Source organism: Ictalurus punctatus, chromosome 16 (genome assembly GCF_001660625.3).
Source record: "Ictalurus punctatus breed USDA103 chromosome 16, Coco_2.0, whole genome shotgun sequence".
In the NCBI taxonomy this organism is placed as follows: Eukaryota; Metazoa; Chordata; class Actinopteri; order Siluriformes; family Ictaluridae; genus Ictalurus; species Ictalurus punctatus.
In genome coordinates, this window is record NC_030431.2 from 25,968,955 (window position 1) to 25,985,582 (window position 16,628).

Consider the following 16,628-nt stretch of genomic DNA (forward strand, 5'->3'; position numbering starts at 1 on the left):
AACCCTACACTGTTCGAGAAGCTCGTGTCACGATGCCAGCCCTGTCATCATGCACGCCCCGGAGTTCTCTAGAAACGAAGCCTTTAATCCCATTTCCTCCAGCGTGAGGAGGACGAGGGGGAGGAGCTAAAGCCGGGCTTATGTTCTACACCGTTGGTAGTTTACACAGTAAATTTACCGAAAGGTTTGTTTAGTGTTTCACGGAGATAAAGTCCAGCGCTGGCGTGGCGTGGTCGCTCGGTAACCGTACAGTTTGACGTTCTGCATCAGGAGTTCTCTTTACAGCGCCAGCACCTTTAGTGCCTGGACCCGCGCTTGCACTGGAGCGTGTAGCCGTACAGCATACGCCCGCTTTAACACGTTCTTCGTCCCTGGTGATGACCTGATGACGTCAAGGCGGGAGAACGTTCCGGAGATCGGTGTCTCGCAGAACGTTCCGGACAGACACAAACACACACCGCAGATCAGAATGGTTCATAATCAGTACGTTTTTATTTCCTTTAAAAAAAATAATAATAATAATAAACAAAAAAGAGAGAAGTTTTTACACTCCAGAGCATTTTTTTTGTAGGTTAATTGCGTAAGCGTTTCTGAAAGAGCAGATACAGTGACAGACAGAGACCACCAGGGTGTTTTCACTAATCAAGAACCACAGCTAGGCGTGTTTTACTTCGTCTACTCAAGCACAGCTCGCTCACGGAACTCCTGCACAACTGCCACGTCACATCGTTTAGATTAGATTATGACCTTTTAATAGTAGTTCAAGTGTAGATAAGAGTGTAAATGTTTGATATCTTTTCAAGTCACGTTAAAAAAAAAAGTAATAAAATAAATAAAAACAGGTAACAGAGTCGTGGAGGACGAACGCGGCGGAGTGAATATCTACAGCAGCGGAATCGTGGACGGACGGACGGACGGACGGGGAATCCGGCCGCGCTCGCAGAGTTAACGCTCGGACAGAGGTGTAAACACGGACCAGGGTAAAACATCAGCATTTCCTCTCGTGCGTCATTCACGCAGCTCTTCTGTGATTATACATTCTACTTGTGTACATTCCTAACGCTAGGGGGACGATCCGATCAAAGCAGCTCTGCTGGAAGTAACGCACGCATTCGGGACGCGGGGTTGTTTCGTGACCCTGGCGACTCGCTCACACAGAAACCGGAGCCTGCTCAATTTCACCAGCGAGGCTTCACAGGTCCACGAAATAAAGTCCCAGACATCAGACTGTGCGAAAGTGGTCGGCTCTGACGGGGTGCGTTCTCAGGAATAAGTGAACGACCGCTACGTGATATTTAAACGTACAGCGTAAAGCTGTCCTCTGAGATGAAGAGGGGGTGCGCTGGGTGCACTGGGTACGCTGGGTACACTGGGTGCGCTGGGTACGCTGGGTACACTGGGTGCACTGGGTACGCTGGGTACACTGGGTGCGCTGGGTACACTGGGTACACTGGGTACGCTCGCTACGCCGCACGAGGGTTCGTTCCGTCCTGTTCACGCAGATCTATCTCCGGACGAGTCTGAAGTCACGGCGGGCCGTTACACATCGCGGAGAGTTTTATTGCTTCATCTTCAATATACACACACACACACACACACACACACACCTCCATCACAGATACCTGCTGCTGCCGGACGTCTGAACCCACGCCCATCGACTACCACTGACTACAGAGAGCACAACTGTACTGCGAGGAGAGAGAGAGAGAGAGAGAGAGAGGGAAGGGGCAGAGGGGGATGAGACGAAGGAACGAATGAAAATGAAAGGTAAAGAAAGGTGGCTGGGCAAACGGAAGGAAAGAAAGAAACGGAGGGATGGCAGAAAGAAGGGAATATTCGAAAGGGACAAAGAAGGAAATGAAGAAAGGAAGGCGTGAGCGGGATGGGAAGAAAAAGAGGAGAGGGATGAGGAAGAAAGGAAGATGGACGAAAAGGAAGGCATGAGGAAATAAAGATGACAGACAGATGGATAGATACAAGAAAATGTAGAAACTGGTGTTTAGAGAAGGATTTGTGCTTTTGACTAAATCAGTTCTCTCTCTCTCTCTCTCTCTCTCGTGTGTTTTCTTACCATCTTTAACTCAAAAATAAATAAAAAGATGGACGTTGTTCTCCTGGTCGGGGTTTTTTTTTTGGTTCAGAAAATATGATCGAATGATGCATCGTATAATATCACAGACATTCTGTACTTTGAATTAATTAAATAAAGACGTAGTTCGGTCCTAAAGCCCCGTTCTGTTAAAGACACGCCCCTTTTCCCGGCTCAGATCATTATAATAATTCAGACGAGCGTATGCATACATACATACATAAATAAATAAATAAATAAAGCGGTCGTACTTTAACCCTATAGATGCACTTAAAAGCTACAATCTACTACTACAGTGTACAATAGTTTAAAATAGCGTTTCTAAGTGTAGCAGTGATATTAAAGATGCTTTCTCGGTATTTAAACGGATTTTACCCAATAAATAATATTTACATTTGTTTTTTTTGTTTTTTTAAAATAAGGTTATAAACATTCAGCTCTAATCGTTAAAGGGAAACTTTAACGTTCGCTTACAGCACGGTCGAGTTCATTAAACAATCTTCATTTGCTGATTCGATCGGAACTTTACTGGCTATGACTGACCCCGTTTGAGTTTGTAGAGTCGCACTTCCTGCGATTCGCCTGGTCGAAGGCAAAAGTTTGCATCCCCCTTGTGGTTTTTATATCGGAGGAATTCTAAGATGTTAAATAAAACCTGGTCGTCTTCCCGAACACGACGCCGCCAACGTAAGGCAAAAACCAAACAAGTACAGTTTTCCAAAAGTTTGTGGACACCCGACTGACGCGTTTCTCGTGATCTTGAAGACCTTTTGATCTGAAGGCGTGAGATTGAACGTGAAAGCGGCGTCTCGGAGAGAAATATCATCGTGCCGATGTGTTCATTTCTTTCATTAGATAATTTATTTACAAATCAAATCTTTATTTAAACGGACTCGGAGCGAATTATTCCGAAAAGCAGCAGCCAAGTGTCGAGCGTCGGTGCGAAAGCGCTCGGCGAAAGGCGCGTCTACATTGAAGACGCTAAAATACTCAATTATTCTGATTTATTTTGGATTTTTTTTTTTTTTTTATCACGACCTCATTCCCATAGTTCCCTTTGTGTTACTCCAGAGTTTTTATGACTTTATTATTATTATTATTGTTCTAAAATGTGGGAAATTAAGAATGAGTGCGTGCAAACTTTTGAGCGGTAGCGTGTGTACGGTTGAGGTCTGCGACGCCACCGCAAAACAGTTTTTGGAAACTGTAAAAAAAAAAAAAAAAAAAGACCCGAGAACACGAGCGATAGTACGGTGGTACTAACGTACACCGAACATCATCCCCAGAATAAGCGCCGAATATTTTGCATTAGAGAAAGAAAAACGTGTTGAGAAAAAAAAAAAAAAAAAAAAACACACACACACACGCACGGTCGAAAGCTGACGAACACGTGGATCACTTACTTACGTGCGAAAGCGTCAAACTGGTAGAACTTTTTAAATGGATCATTTTTTCCCACCGTCATTACGTCACGATCTATAAAAACCCAACAACATGCTAGACGGCATACTTTGTCCTGAGGGTGTACAAACTTTTGCACTCGACTCTACAGCTGCCGCGTCGCGTGTGTAAATGATTCATAAACGCGGTATAAAAACAGGACTGAGGTTTCCGGTTCAGAGTACATCACCACCAACTCGGATTGTGCTTTGTGTTTTTAAAAATAATAATAATAATAAATAAACAAACCGGAGCGGACCCGCGAGCAGCTGCGCGAGACTGTGTGAGTGTGTGTGTGCTTTCTAAAAACCTGTGTGTATGATGGGAAACGTGTTGCGTATTGCTATGCGTATATGACGTGGAGAGCCAAAACACCAGGCTTTGGTCGAAGTTTTCTCTCTCTCTCTCTCACACACACACACACACACACACACACACACACACATACACACACTCTAACGAGCAGACGTGGTCAAGCCGCTGAGGCCGAGAGGAGGAAGCATCACTAATCTACGAGCTGTAGATTAAGAGAAGGGCGCTCGCTTGCTCGTATTGCATGTTAATAATCTAGATGAAGCGACTCATTGCTCAGTGTACATAGAAAACTGGAAGAGAAAGCTATTCGCTATATCTTAAGGTTATAATTGTTACATTTCACTTTCTAAAATAATTTATACCAACAATATTTAAATGTATATATATATATATAGTATAGAAATATACATAAGTACATCAGTGTATCTACACATATATTTATAGTAGAGTTATACCATACGTATATATGCAGATATTTATTATAGAGTCACATATTCGATCGTGAATATACAGTGAAAAGGAATATATTGCAGCGCGAGATTAAAGACTGAACATTCACATCATCTCAGGAAAAGCTTCAAGCCGTTAAAAAAAAAAAAAAAAAAAAAGATAGTTCACGTGTATTGCCAAAAAGTCCTCGGCGGTGAGCCGAAGTCGAACGAATCGGGTATTGCTTTCATTACGAGCTGCTTGTGTTTGGGAGAAAGAAGGAGTGTGTGCAGTTTGGTTAGGGCGTTTCTGTGTAGGAGAGAGAGAGAGAGAGAGAGAGAGAGAGAGAGAGAGAGAGAGAGAGAGCCTGGAGCGGTACACGACACTTTAGAGCCACACAACCTGATGGTTCTAGAAGTCAGAGAAGAGATCTTGAGGACCCAAGTGAATAATAAAAGGTGCGATGGTCCGCGGCTGGTAAAAGGGATTGTCAATGAAAAGACCACCTACAGTGAGGAGAAGAGCAGAGAGAGCTGAGATTAATAAGGGCGTGGGCCGGCAGGGGGCGGGGCTACACAGTCTGATGGGGTAGGATGGGAGGAAGGGGTGGGGTTTAGAGCTGTAGGCTTGTAGGGTCTCTGCTCTTTCGGGCTGTACGTGGGGTTTTCATTGAACCAGGAGGTTAATAAATTTTTAAACAATAAAATAAAAAAAATTAAAAAAAAGTTGCACGATCATCACTTTCCGTTAAAATATTACACCAAAAAAAAAACAAAAAACAAAAGCAGAAGGATGTGTAAGGAAAGGTATGTTGGCAACTTCCAAAAAGTTCCAGACACATGTGGTTAGTACATAACTCTGACAAATCAGAACCAGAACGATTTCGGAGAGAGTATAGTACACCATGAACGCCATCGCCATCAAAGAGAACAGGCCCCATTGGTTTCTGAGTGGACACAAGTGGGGGGAGGGTTTTTTTGGTTTGTTTGTTTAGGAGATGATGATCATGAAGGATGAAGAAAGGCCTCCATCTTACAGCAATGGGGATCATGTGACGAGAGAGAGACAGAGAGAGACAGAGAGAGACAGAGAGAGAGAGAGAGATGGTGGTTCTCTTTGGTTAGTGATGGCCACATTTTCCTGTCACGGACCAGCGCGAACCCCTCGTGACCGATCACGCCGTTACATCCTGTCAGACGGGAATTTGGGAAGATTCTCGATCGATTAAAGAAGTGGACAGATGAAGAACTTTCTGAGGAACGGTGAGTGTTGAGGTGGTTCACGCTGGCCTGTGGACGAGGAAGAACTTTTACAGCTCAACAGCTCACAATCTCAACAAGACGCTCAACAAGAAGGAGGGAAAATAAAACACCCAAAAATAAGAGAAAAGAAAACGGGACATAAAAGACGATTAGGTAGCATATCTCCATGGATCCCGTGTTGCTGCTTTCGATTCTCCGACGTGTGCCGGTGACTGGACGCTCCGGTGTGTTGCCGTGTGTCGGCTCATGTACGGACAGGTGTTTTAGAGATTCTGCTCTGTGTGTGTGTGTGTGTGTGTGCGTGTGTGCCTCATGTTTCACAGCTACGCGTTAAAAAGCTACAGCGATGACGTGCGAGTTCTTCCTCGCGGCTTCTCGTGTACACAAAACTCGATGCTTATGGCGGTTGAATAAGATAAAGGTTTATTTATCAACAGTAGCTTTAAATTAGACCTATACATCCCATAATTTCTGCCGTCTTTACAGAGATAGTGCCTGTTGCCAGATCGGATATCCGTAATCCATCAAGCCATACTATAGAAAATGAAAACAACAAAAGAAATAAAAAACAAACAAAAAACAAACTTAATGGCAGAAAGAAAAAAAAAAAGAAAAGAAAAAGGCTATATAATTTAAAACTCCATGAATGAGGTAACAATTCACAGTACAAATCCTTCAAGTTTTTTTTTTTTTGTCTTCTTCTTCTTTAAGAACTTAAAAACCTGCGTAAAGTCGGAAATCGAATAAAGTCAAATAAAATCTTTACAAACGATTCTACTTAAAGTTCTGAACATGGTTTCACTCGGACATGCGTTCTGACATTCCCTTCTGATTTAAAAGGTAGGTGTGTGTGTGTGTGTGTGTGTGTGTGTGTGTGTGTGTGTGTGTGTGTGTGTGTGTGTGTGTGGATCTCCTGAGCTAAAAGAAGGAGTAGTGAGGGATGGGGTAGGTGGGCACTTTCATGATGGGCAACAGAAGCATTCTCTTGGGCAAACCTAGAAAGAGAATGAGAAGAGTACTGGACATGAGTGCGGGAGTTCAAGAACGAGAAAACCTAACGATATTGTACGACTCACTGTGACCGTGAGTGTGTGAGTGTGTGAGTGAGTGAGTGAGTGTGTGAGTGTGTGAGTGAGTGAGTGAGTGAGTGAGTGAGTGAGTGAGTGAGTGAGAGAGTGAGTGAGTGAGTGAGTGTGTGAGTGAGTGTGTGAGTGAGTGAGTGTGAGTGAGTGTGTGAGTGAGTGTGTGAGTGAGTGTGTGAGTGAGTGTGTGAGTGAGTGTGTGAGTGAGTGAGTGAGTGAGTGTGTGAGTGTGTGAGTGAGTGTGTGAGTGAGTGTGAGAGAGAAAGAGAGACACAGAAAGCAGGGCGAGGCGAGTCAGTAGGCCAGGTGAGCGGCTGAAGGTGGAACCCACAGCGTCAGTCCATACAGGAAAGCGAATGCAGACGATGACTGAATCATGAGGAGAAATTAAACCCGTGCCCTTTGTGTGCGGCGTCTGGAAAAACCCCTCGGTGTGGACCAACTCTGGCAACAAAAAGGGAAATGGTTTTTCTGCCTATAACACACACTCATCGTCTGGTGTAGCGAGTTAAACGATTATATACACGCAGCCGAGTCGAACCACGCTGGCGGATTTTATCTCGCATCCTGCCACGGGACGCTCAAATGCTCGACTCTGATTGGCCAGAAGGTGTGCGCGATTCCTGTAGCATGAATAGTTGTAACGTTTGTAAACGTTATATTTATATCAACACGGTTTATATTAACGCGTGTGCTCTACTACGTTATGGCTTCTATAGTAACAGCTATAAACGTAACCTATTAAAGCGTGTTGTTTAACGAAGACCGTATAATCTTTGCTTTTTTTGTTAGCAGATGCTTATTTAACATTTATGGAAGGAGTCTCCGGTGTCAGCACGTTGAGAGAGAGAGGAACTAACCCGTCTAACTAACTAACAGGAACTAACCCGTCTCTCAGACATTCCTTATTTCTTTGAGTTTTTTTATTTCCTTCCTTACTTAACGAGCACAAAACATTCTCCACTTAGCGTGACCGGAAGCGAGAGAGATTACTATAATGTGCGATGATGGGAAGGGGGCGTGGCTTGTAGATTCATATGTCAATTGGCTCATCTGCTGGTTTTGTTTTGTTTTTTTTTTGGGGGGGGGGGGACGGACGGACGGACTGTTTTTATTTTTCAGTTCTAACTCATCGTGACGCAGCGTATTCTGATGTTAAAAGGCGGAGCTTCTATGCAAAATGTGAAAAGGAGGCGTGGCGTCTTTTGGTGTGATGTGATTTCCTGAACTTGTGATCGAGTGTGTAGCTTTCAGAACTATATACACACACCAGAAAATGTCCAACTGTGACCATGTGAAGGTTTTTCCCAGACCGACACACACTCGGTCTCTTAACTTCTACATTCAACTATAAACTATTTAGGATTGTCCTGCTGCATTTACACATCTCTCTACATGTACATTTATGGTAAAGAATCTTCTGGTTTGTTTGCTTTGCTCTGGAGTGCTTCATCTTAGTGTGTGTGTGTGTGTGTGTGTGTGTGTGTGTGTGTGTGTGTGTGTCCCAGTCCCAGTTTAGAAATCACAAAGCAGCAACAGGAGGCAGAGGTTTGGACGGCACTGGATGATTTGAGTGAGAGGAACATGCACACAGCTCTCCGAGACCAGAGAGACAACAGAGAGAGAGAGAGAGAGAGAGAGAGAGAGAGAGAGAGAGAGAGAGAGAGACAGAGAGAGAGAGAGAGAGAGAGAGAGAGAGAGAGAGAGAGCGCGCGCTGGTTTCCGACAGCACCATACCGGGCTGTCCTTCACCCAGAGGTGCGCTCATTATGTGGCAGGCAGAGAGCAGAACCACAGTTACCCCAAACAGCCATCAGGGCTGTTTTCTGCTTCTATCCGCCCCACACATAAAATTCATTCAAAGCAGCTTTGGCCTGGAGAGACCAGAGAGACACACTCGAGAGAGACACATGCGTCACAGAGCTGTGTGTGTGTGTGTGTGTGTGTGTGAGAGAGAGAGAGAGCGAGCCTAAATCTTTTGCTCATGCTATGAGATAACAAACTGAACGTCTCAGTCAGTGTGTGTGTGATGACCCTAACTAAATGAAGTGACACACTTCTGTAATGGAAAATCAAGGCTGAAGACATCTAGAAATACGTTTTTTTCCCTTCTTCATGCCTCGCTTTTGACCTTTATCTCCATTACAGAAACACAGCGGCGCTCCATCTGATCTCCAACTCGGCCTTCGGCGTCTAGATTGAGATCCTTACGCTCTCGGGATCACTGATCAGAGAGTTTTAACACAATCATCATACAGATAAATCTTATCCTGAGTGATTAAATGATTTCTTACAGCTAATTTATCTCCCCCCATCCCTCACCAGACATTTCTCACGTGTAATCAGTATTACAGTCACGAACGAAATACAACAATAGCGTGGCGATCAAATGACGGGGAAATCCAAACGTCCTTTTTAATGATTTAAATCAGATAAACCTGTGGATAAAACCCCGACGGTGCTGTGCCCGGGTCTAATCAGAAGGATCAAGGTCTCAAATACTTCTAATTAGACCTCAATTATTTTAGAGTTGAAGTATATAAAAAGGATAATAATATTGAAGGAGTGCCGAGGACTCAAAATAAACGTGTGATAACACTAACTGAAGATTCTGTACTTATCACCAACGACGTCCTCGTCGTTTTTCTATACTGTCGCTCGGTGTTGGTGCTGGAAGTGTTCGTTTTTAATACTGAGGATCATTATTTGCCCGTATATATTTATATATTGGGATTTTGTAACAGAATACTGAACAGACAATGCGTCCTAATACGAATAACAGATACAGATACGGACGGAGGGCGGGGTATTCGGAGGGCGGAGTATTCGGAGGGCGGGGTATCCGGAGGGCGGGGTATCCGGAGGGCGGGGTATCCGGAGGGCGGGGTATCCGGAGGTGGATGTTCACTGAATGAATCGAATCCCCGTGAATGAGCCGTTACTATAGAAACGATAACTACTAAGAACGAGAACGTTAACACAAAGCCGTCGTCTGCATTTGCTGCACTACTGTCAGAGCTGCTCTCAACGGAACCTTCGCACATTCGGACCAATCAGAACCCAGATTCGGACCTTGTTCGGATGATGACGTGAGGCTGTGATTTCATCAGGAAAGTGTAAAGTAACCGGATCTACTCGATAGTTCCAGTGCTAGATGATAACGTTATTAAATCAAATTTCATGTCTCCGGCAGTACGTTTAATACAGTTTTATTACACGGCTATTATTAAATAACACGTTTCTTGATTTAGGAACGGCATTATTATTTAGGAACGGCTTTGACGTTGGCATAAAGTGTTCAAAAACTCCTCACTGGCAGCGTGCAACTACACATCCATATCATACACCTGTTATGAGTGTTATAATAGACCTGTTATAGCAGTTACATGTTAAAACTAGAGTAGGATAGAGTTAACGTACATGCCTGTGTGTGTGTGTGTGTGTGTGTGTGTGTGTACACAATAAAAATAGGTGTTTACACAGAGCCTCTCAGCTTTCTGAGTAGTGTGTATGTGGTTACTGTGCAAACAATTTTGCGTGTGTTTAAACACACTCCTCTTTACAAGCTTCTCTATATAGCTGACCGCTTTACCCTGGAGTCCTAGCTATGTGGTGTGTGTGTGTGAGATGACGAAACAAACACGCCAGTCGTCTGCCGCTCTATCGCACACAGACACACGGATCAACAGCTGGCTGTGTTTGGCATTGAGAGCACGCGGTCGTCTTATTCCCGGCATGGGACGAGCAGGATCAGTCCCCCGAAAAGCGAATCGGTGAAATATACAGAGGATCGACGGGACGTCTGAACCGGAGCATGAGCTGCACTAGATCCGTTTCATTAGAGCATCAGGAACACAGAAAACATGTTTACTCCAAAGGCATTACGAGGGGTGTTGAATGAAAAAACTCTGCGTGTGGGGTGCAGTCATAGTAAAATAATCAATAACTCGGTGGCGTGACCGAGCAACGAGTTCGACAGCAATCGCAGTACTGAGCAACAACACGGCGTACTTTTTATCTGTTCAGCGTTACATTTAATGCTCACAAAACGAGTCCGTTCCTGTTCTTGCTTACGTTATAGCAGCTACAAACACTCTCTTCCTCACCCGTCTCTCTTTATTCTCTCTCCAAGTTAATAAGACGAAAAACTAAACGCAGCTTGTCACATCGTTTTACTGAGAAACTCCAAAGAAGCGTAAACTCCTCTGTCCTGAAGACTCTGATCTCTCTCTCTCTCTCTCTCGTCTTCCCCATCCTCAACCCTTTATTGTTCTGGTGGGTTTGAGTTTTATAGTCGCGTAATTTAAACCTTTATCTGTCCTTCTGGAGTAAGCAGGGTTTCTGTCCGTTTCCCAGTCCAAGCTCTTTCTTGGTAATCACGTACACACTTATTCAGTGTGCAGGGAGGACGTGATACCGGTGTAAAAATGGAATACCGTTGACACAACGCATAGGAGTGTACAGTTGCAACCAAAATTATTCACCCCCCCCCCAGTGCAAATCAGGTTTACTGTCAAAATGTACAGACTTTCAGCTGTTTGTGATGAACACATCAAACTAAAGCGATTGAAATAGTTCGACACGACGAACGCTTCAAGCGGTTTCCCCAAATTCAACTGAAAATGCAACTTGTAATGACTTCTCCAGTTTAAAATTATTCACCCCCCTGAATAGAATCCCTCACAACAGCACAGATATGCAGAGCAGGTGTCTCAAGCACACCTGATATAAACTAATCAAGGGCTTCATTAGTTACAGCAGGTGTGCTTGAGCTGGAACACATGAAATACCTGAACTGGCTTGGGGTAGAAAATGTATGAAATACCCGGACGGGGCAGAAAAAGGAATCTATAAACGGCTGCAAGCAGATTTGTGAGAAGGCAGCTTGTGAAAACCCCTCGAGTGACTGCAGAAGACCTGCAGCGAGACCTGGTGTAACAGACCGTGAGGTTTCAGTGAGCACAGTAAGGCGTGTACTAAACTCAGAAGGTTTCCATGCCCGAACTCCAAGACGTTCACCACTACTGACCCAAAAGCACAAGAAAATTCGCTCAGAATCAAACAATCCACAGAAGTTTTGGATTCGTTCTGTGGAGCGATGGAACAAAACTGGAACTTTTCAGCACGATGGATCAGCGGTACGTCTGGAGGAAGAAGAATGCAGAAAGAACACTCTGTACACAGTCGAGCATGGTGGAGGCTCGGTGATGCTCTGCGGCTGCTTTACATCCTCTGGCACTGGAGACCTGCAGCGTGTGGGAGGAGAGATGGATTCATTGAAGCATCAGGAAATCCTAGGAGAAAACATCATGCCGTCTGTGAGGAAGCTGAAGCTCGGGCATCACTGGACCTTCCAACAGGACAACGGTCCCAAGCGTACCTCAAATTCCACCAAGGCTTGGTAGCAGAAGAAGTCCTGGGAGATTCTACAGGGCCATCACAGTCACCTGACTTGAACCCCATAGAAGATCTCTGGTGGGATTTGAAGAAGGCGGTCGCAGCACGCAGACCCAAGAATATCACTGACCTGGAGGCCGTTGCTCATGAGGAACGGGAGAAGATTCCTCAGGAACGCCGCAGAAGCTCTGCATCTCGTTTACAGCAGGTCATAACAGCAAACGGAGCTCTACTGAGCTCTAAAGACGCTCGCCATGAAGGGGGTGAATCATTTTAAACTGGAGAAATCATCATAAGTTGCATTTTCAGTTGAATTTGGGGAAAACACAAAGTATTCGTTGTGTCGAACTATTTCAATCGCTTTTGTTTGTGTTCATCGCAAACAGCTGAAAGTCTGTACGTTTGTAGATTTGCAGTGGGAGTGGAATAATTTAGATTTTACTGTATATATGAAAGTACAGTATATTGGCATGTGTACTGTATGTATACATTTATAGCTTGTGTGTCTCTCTGTATCTTTCTCTCTGTAGTCAGGGCTGCTTGGAATGAATGCGGTCTCTCGGTGCTGTAGACACCAGGAGCCATTCTGACACTGCGAAAAAGAGGCGTGTGTCCGGACTCCGGGACATGAGGACATGAGCACATGGGGACTGGGGAAAGCAGGCAGACTCAGACGAGCAGCACCGACACACCCAGCCGAAGCGAAGCAAGGCTTGCTCCAACTACAGGAAGAACCAAAAGGTTATGAGCCTGTCCTCCCGTTGGCCAGGGGGTCTGCCAGCATAGGTTCTTACTGAGACAGAAGGCTGGCTTTAAACACGCTCAAGGCCCAATTGAGAGCTGAGTTAATAGTTGGGGAAAAGGAATAAGGGCAGATTTGGACCCTAGACTCGTACCAGGGATGGGGGAGGGTGGGGGTAAAGGGCGGGGGAGGGGGAACGTACCGTAAGCTGGAGCGGCGGCCGCTGCGCCGTAACCGTACGGGCTTCCGAAACCTGCAGAGAGACCGTTTTACACACACTGTTACGCAACAAGATTAACGGTCACGTTCTGATTTATGTACACACCCATAAACTTAGTCTACGACCAGATTCATCATATTAGACCATAATTACATTACACACATACAAAAATCCTAGGGATTAAAGACTGTACTTTAAATGGATAAAGTATGACGTGTCGTTATAAAAGTTCTAAGAAAACTGTCATATAAAGTTCTAAAAACTGTCATTGTTGGCATGTTGCTGTGGTATAAACGGTATAAAACGCTTGGGGAACTGCTGATGTAGGAAAATAATCAACTTCAAGCTGACAGTGACTCCGCTTCACCTGGTGTGACGTAGCCTGGGGCGGCGGCGCTGACAAAGGCTCCGCGTGCGAGTGCAGCTCTTCCTCTTCCTCGAGCGGCCTGAGCTGCGACGGCGGAGGCGGCTGCGGCGGCAGCAGCGGCAGCGATCGCTCCTTTATTCTACAACACACACACACAAACACACACACACACACTGACTCAGAGCTTTGAAGCTGGAAGGTACGACATTCTTTAAAAAAAAAAGTTAATAAAAAATCAACTAAATACGACTTATGTGACTTTATACCGTCACTTTATACGGATCGGTGCCGTCTCGAATTAAACTGAAGCTCTAATTTACACCGCTATTGAAATGTCTGTTACATCACTTCCTGTTCTGTACGGTCTAATAAACGATTAGCGTTTGTACACATTGACAGGAAGTGGACCCGGGCTGTGTGTTTGTGCTCGAGATCAGAGTATAGATGATGGATGTAAAAACCTTCAGGATGTGCAGCTCGTCTCTGATCACGTTACTCGAGCGAGAGAGAGAGAGAGAGAGAGAGAGAGAGAGAGTGAGCGGCATTTATTGATTATCGATGACGGCGACTGACCTGAGGGAGGATTTTTTTCTTCTTGTTTCCGGCAGCGTTGGGTCCCGAGAACAGTTTCTCCAGAGCGGCGAGGGCGGCGCTCGCTTTGGCTACCTTCTTATTAGGTCCCGCGCCTCGGAACTTCTGTCCGTCGACCTCCACCTGACGAAAAAAAAAATCTGGCTTAAATCAGATCCTTCGCTGATAGAAAAAGAAAACTAAACACACACACACACACACACACACACACACACACACACACACACACACACGGAGCTTCCAGTGACGGGATCGCCATGTGACTCGCCTCCATGACGAAGCGTTTGTCGTGGCTGCCGCCGCTCTCGGAGATCAGCTCGTATTTGAGGCCTCGCCGTTTCTCGTTCAGCTCCATCACCGGGTTCTTACCGCTCGCCGTCAGAATAGGACCCTGAGTTCGTACCTACACACACACACACACACACACACACACACTCTTTTACAGCTGTTTGTATACAAAAACATGCTAATAAATAAGAGGTCAGGGGCCTGTACCATGGAGCTGGTTTAGGTAAGTTTGAGTTTAGTTCGTGCCAACCCTGTGTTTTAGGTACCATGAACGTGGCTCGGCTTTCACCGGTGTTCATCACCTGCCTCGTCACTCATGGGGAACAAAAAGGTCTCAAGAACCCGTAATGTCTGCATGATGGATTTTTCTCTACAATGATCATTTGTGGAAAACTACAAAAACCACCTTCAAATCTAACGTGGATCCAAACGTGTTGAAACGTTGTATCTGTGGGACACGTTTCTCTACCACGACAGTTCTGAAACGGTCCGCTCTCTCGAGGAGGAATCCGCCACTGCAGCTTGCAGCTATATCTTCCTTAGTTATTTACCAAAGCTGACGTACGTAATTAGAGCGAATGTTTGAGACATACGGTCAGGAAGGAAATGCGTAGCGAGTTACAGGGTTTTCCCACCTATAACGTCTGCCTGGTTTCTCACACACTGAAAAGCGTCTGAGCGACGTGAAGGGCTGAAAATATCTTCGGTAGATCGTTCCTTCCTCTTTTATGTAATTTTCACTTCTTTTAATTCTCTCACTCGATTGTTTTAACCGTGTCTATTTCCTCTTCTTGTTTTCTTCGTCGGTCCAAAAGTCAATTTCTGCAGCGCTACAGCTCCGTCCTTGGGGACGGTTTAGTGGCTCACGTCGCGAGCCGAAACGCACGGCTTTGGCGTTCGGTTCGCTTCCTGCGGGTGAGTCGATTCAGAGTCGATTGAATCGCTTTCGCTAGAGTTCACTAGGGTGGAGGATGTGTTCAGACCCGGGTGTGATCTCGAGTGTGTTCTCACCTGACTAAAGGACCGCACCGAGTGAGAGAACCGAGTCCAAACACACTAAAGACTGTGTGTGTGTGTGTGCGTGTGTACCTCCAGCGTGCTGGAGCTGTCTGTGGTGTGTGATGTGTTATTGCACGAGTGTGTCGAGGTCTCGCTCTTGCCCTCGCTGTCTGACTTCTCATCTGCACTCATGGAGTCCAGGTCTGTGTCGAAGCCTGTTGGGTATCCCATCGCCTGCAGCACCTGTCAGTCACACACACACACACACACTCATTATACACACTCGAATAACTCCAAACACGGGTGTGTGTACACACATCAAACCTTTACACAAATATATACACACACATTACACTGTTTATACACTGTTTTTCCCTTGTTATACAATTTAGCGGCCACCATTTTAGATTTCCTCCTCACCACTCACACTGTAAACACACGCTCCTGAAATCACAATAAAGCCGAACGCTTGTCTAGGGAATTTACAGGATTCAGTTTTATTAGTTTGACCCCGAACTCGCGTTTAAGTACGTGGGGGGGGGGGGAAGAAACCATAATCATGTCGGATCTCAAAATAAATAAAAATGTTTTAGAGTACAGTAACCTGGGTGCATAAGTCTGCACACCCCTTAACTAAGCTAGCTATCTAACTGTAATGAGCGATGCATATTTCTCTCCTCAAATCGTTGATCTACAGTCAGTGTTATAGATTTAGTGGAATATGATCCAAACGTAATACGTGTACGTGCTGCAGTCTGACTGGTTTAAAGGTGAGGAGTCGAGTCGAACGCAGCATTGATATTCACGTCGATACACTGAGTGTACGGCTCTGGAACCACCGCAGAACAAGTATACTCGAGGAAAAAAAAAAAAAAAAAAAAAACCCAGTGATTTTGTACAATATTACAGCAAGAACGTCGGAGAAGATTCCACAGATTCAGCTCGAGATTTACTTCATTAGCATAATTAGCATTTAAAAAAAAAAAAAAGAAGCACAAACAGGGCTTATAAAGACATGTCGGTCAGTAAAGCTCTTCTGGCAAAGCAGGAATATATTATTGATTTAATCCTAAAATCAATCCCAAGGAGTCGATGGATTAAAGCATTGAAGGTTAAAGCGGTACAGTCCGCAAATACGGAACAAAAGACTCGCATTTAAAAACGAGATCAGAAATCTACAGAATATTATCAGACAAGACTTCTATAATCATTAGGTCGGATGAGGTTTTGAATAAAATGTTAAAAGCTGTACTAAATCACTGCCTCAGTGAAAATAAAACCTCCAGGGATGTGTAATGGAGCCGGAATGACTTTTACTGGAAAAGTAGAGGAAAATTTACTTAAAAAAAGAAAATCAATAAGGACGATTTCGAATTCTCCGCCTAAAAACTATTGAAATAAGTAAAT

At 44.8% G+C, this 16,628-nt stretch overlaps 1 protein-coding gene across 11 annotated transcripts in view; it reads right to left on the minus strand.

Moving 5' to 3' along the window:
• Positions 1 to 470: 470 nt before the first annotated feature.
• Positions 471 to 16,628, minus strand: part of strbp (spermatid perinuclear RNA binding protein) — an 83,113-nt gene continuing 66,955 nt past the window's right edge. For 10 of the 11 annotated variants that reach the window (XM_053687011.1, XM_053687008.1, XM_053687002.1 and 7 more), the window contains 6 exons: positions 15,312 to 15,464; positions 14,203 to 14,337; positions 13,917 to 14,057; positions 13,344 to 13,482; positions 12,959 to 13,009; positions 471 to 4,779 (listed from right to left, as the gene is read on the minus strand). In XM_053687011.1, coding sequence (XP_053542986.1) covers positions 4,685 to 4,779; positions 12,959 to 13,009; positions 13,344 to 13,482; positions 13,917 to 14,057; positions 14,203 to 14,337; positions 15,312 to 15,464 — 714 coding nt within the window. In that variant the 3' untranslated portion in view covers positions 471 to 4,684. Of the gene's footprint in view, positions 4,780 to 5,941; positions 6,531 to 12,958; positions 13,010 to 13,343; positions 13,483 to 13,916; positions 14,058 to 14,202; positions 14,338 to 15,311; positions 15,465 to 16,628 lie in introns of those variants that run through there. The other variant, XM_053687012.1, reaches the window with a different exon arrangement.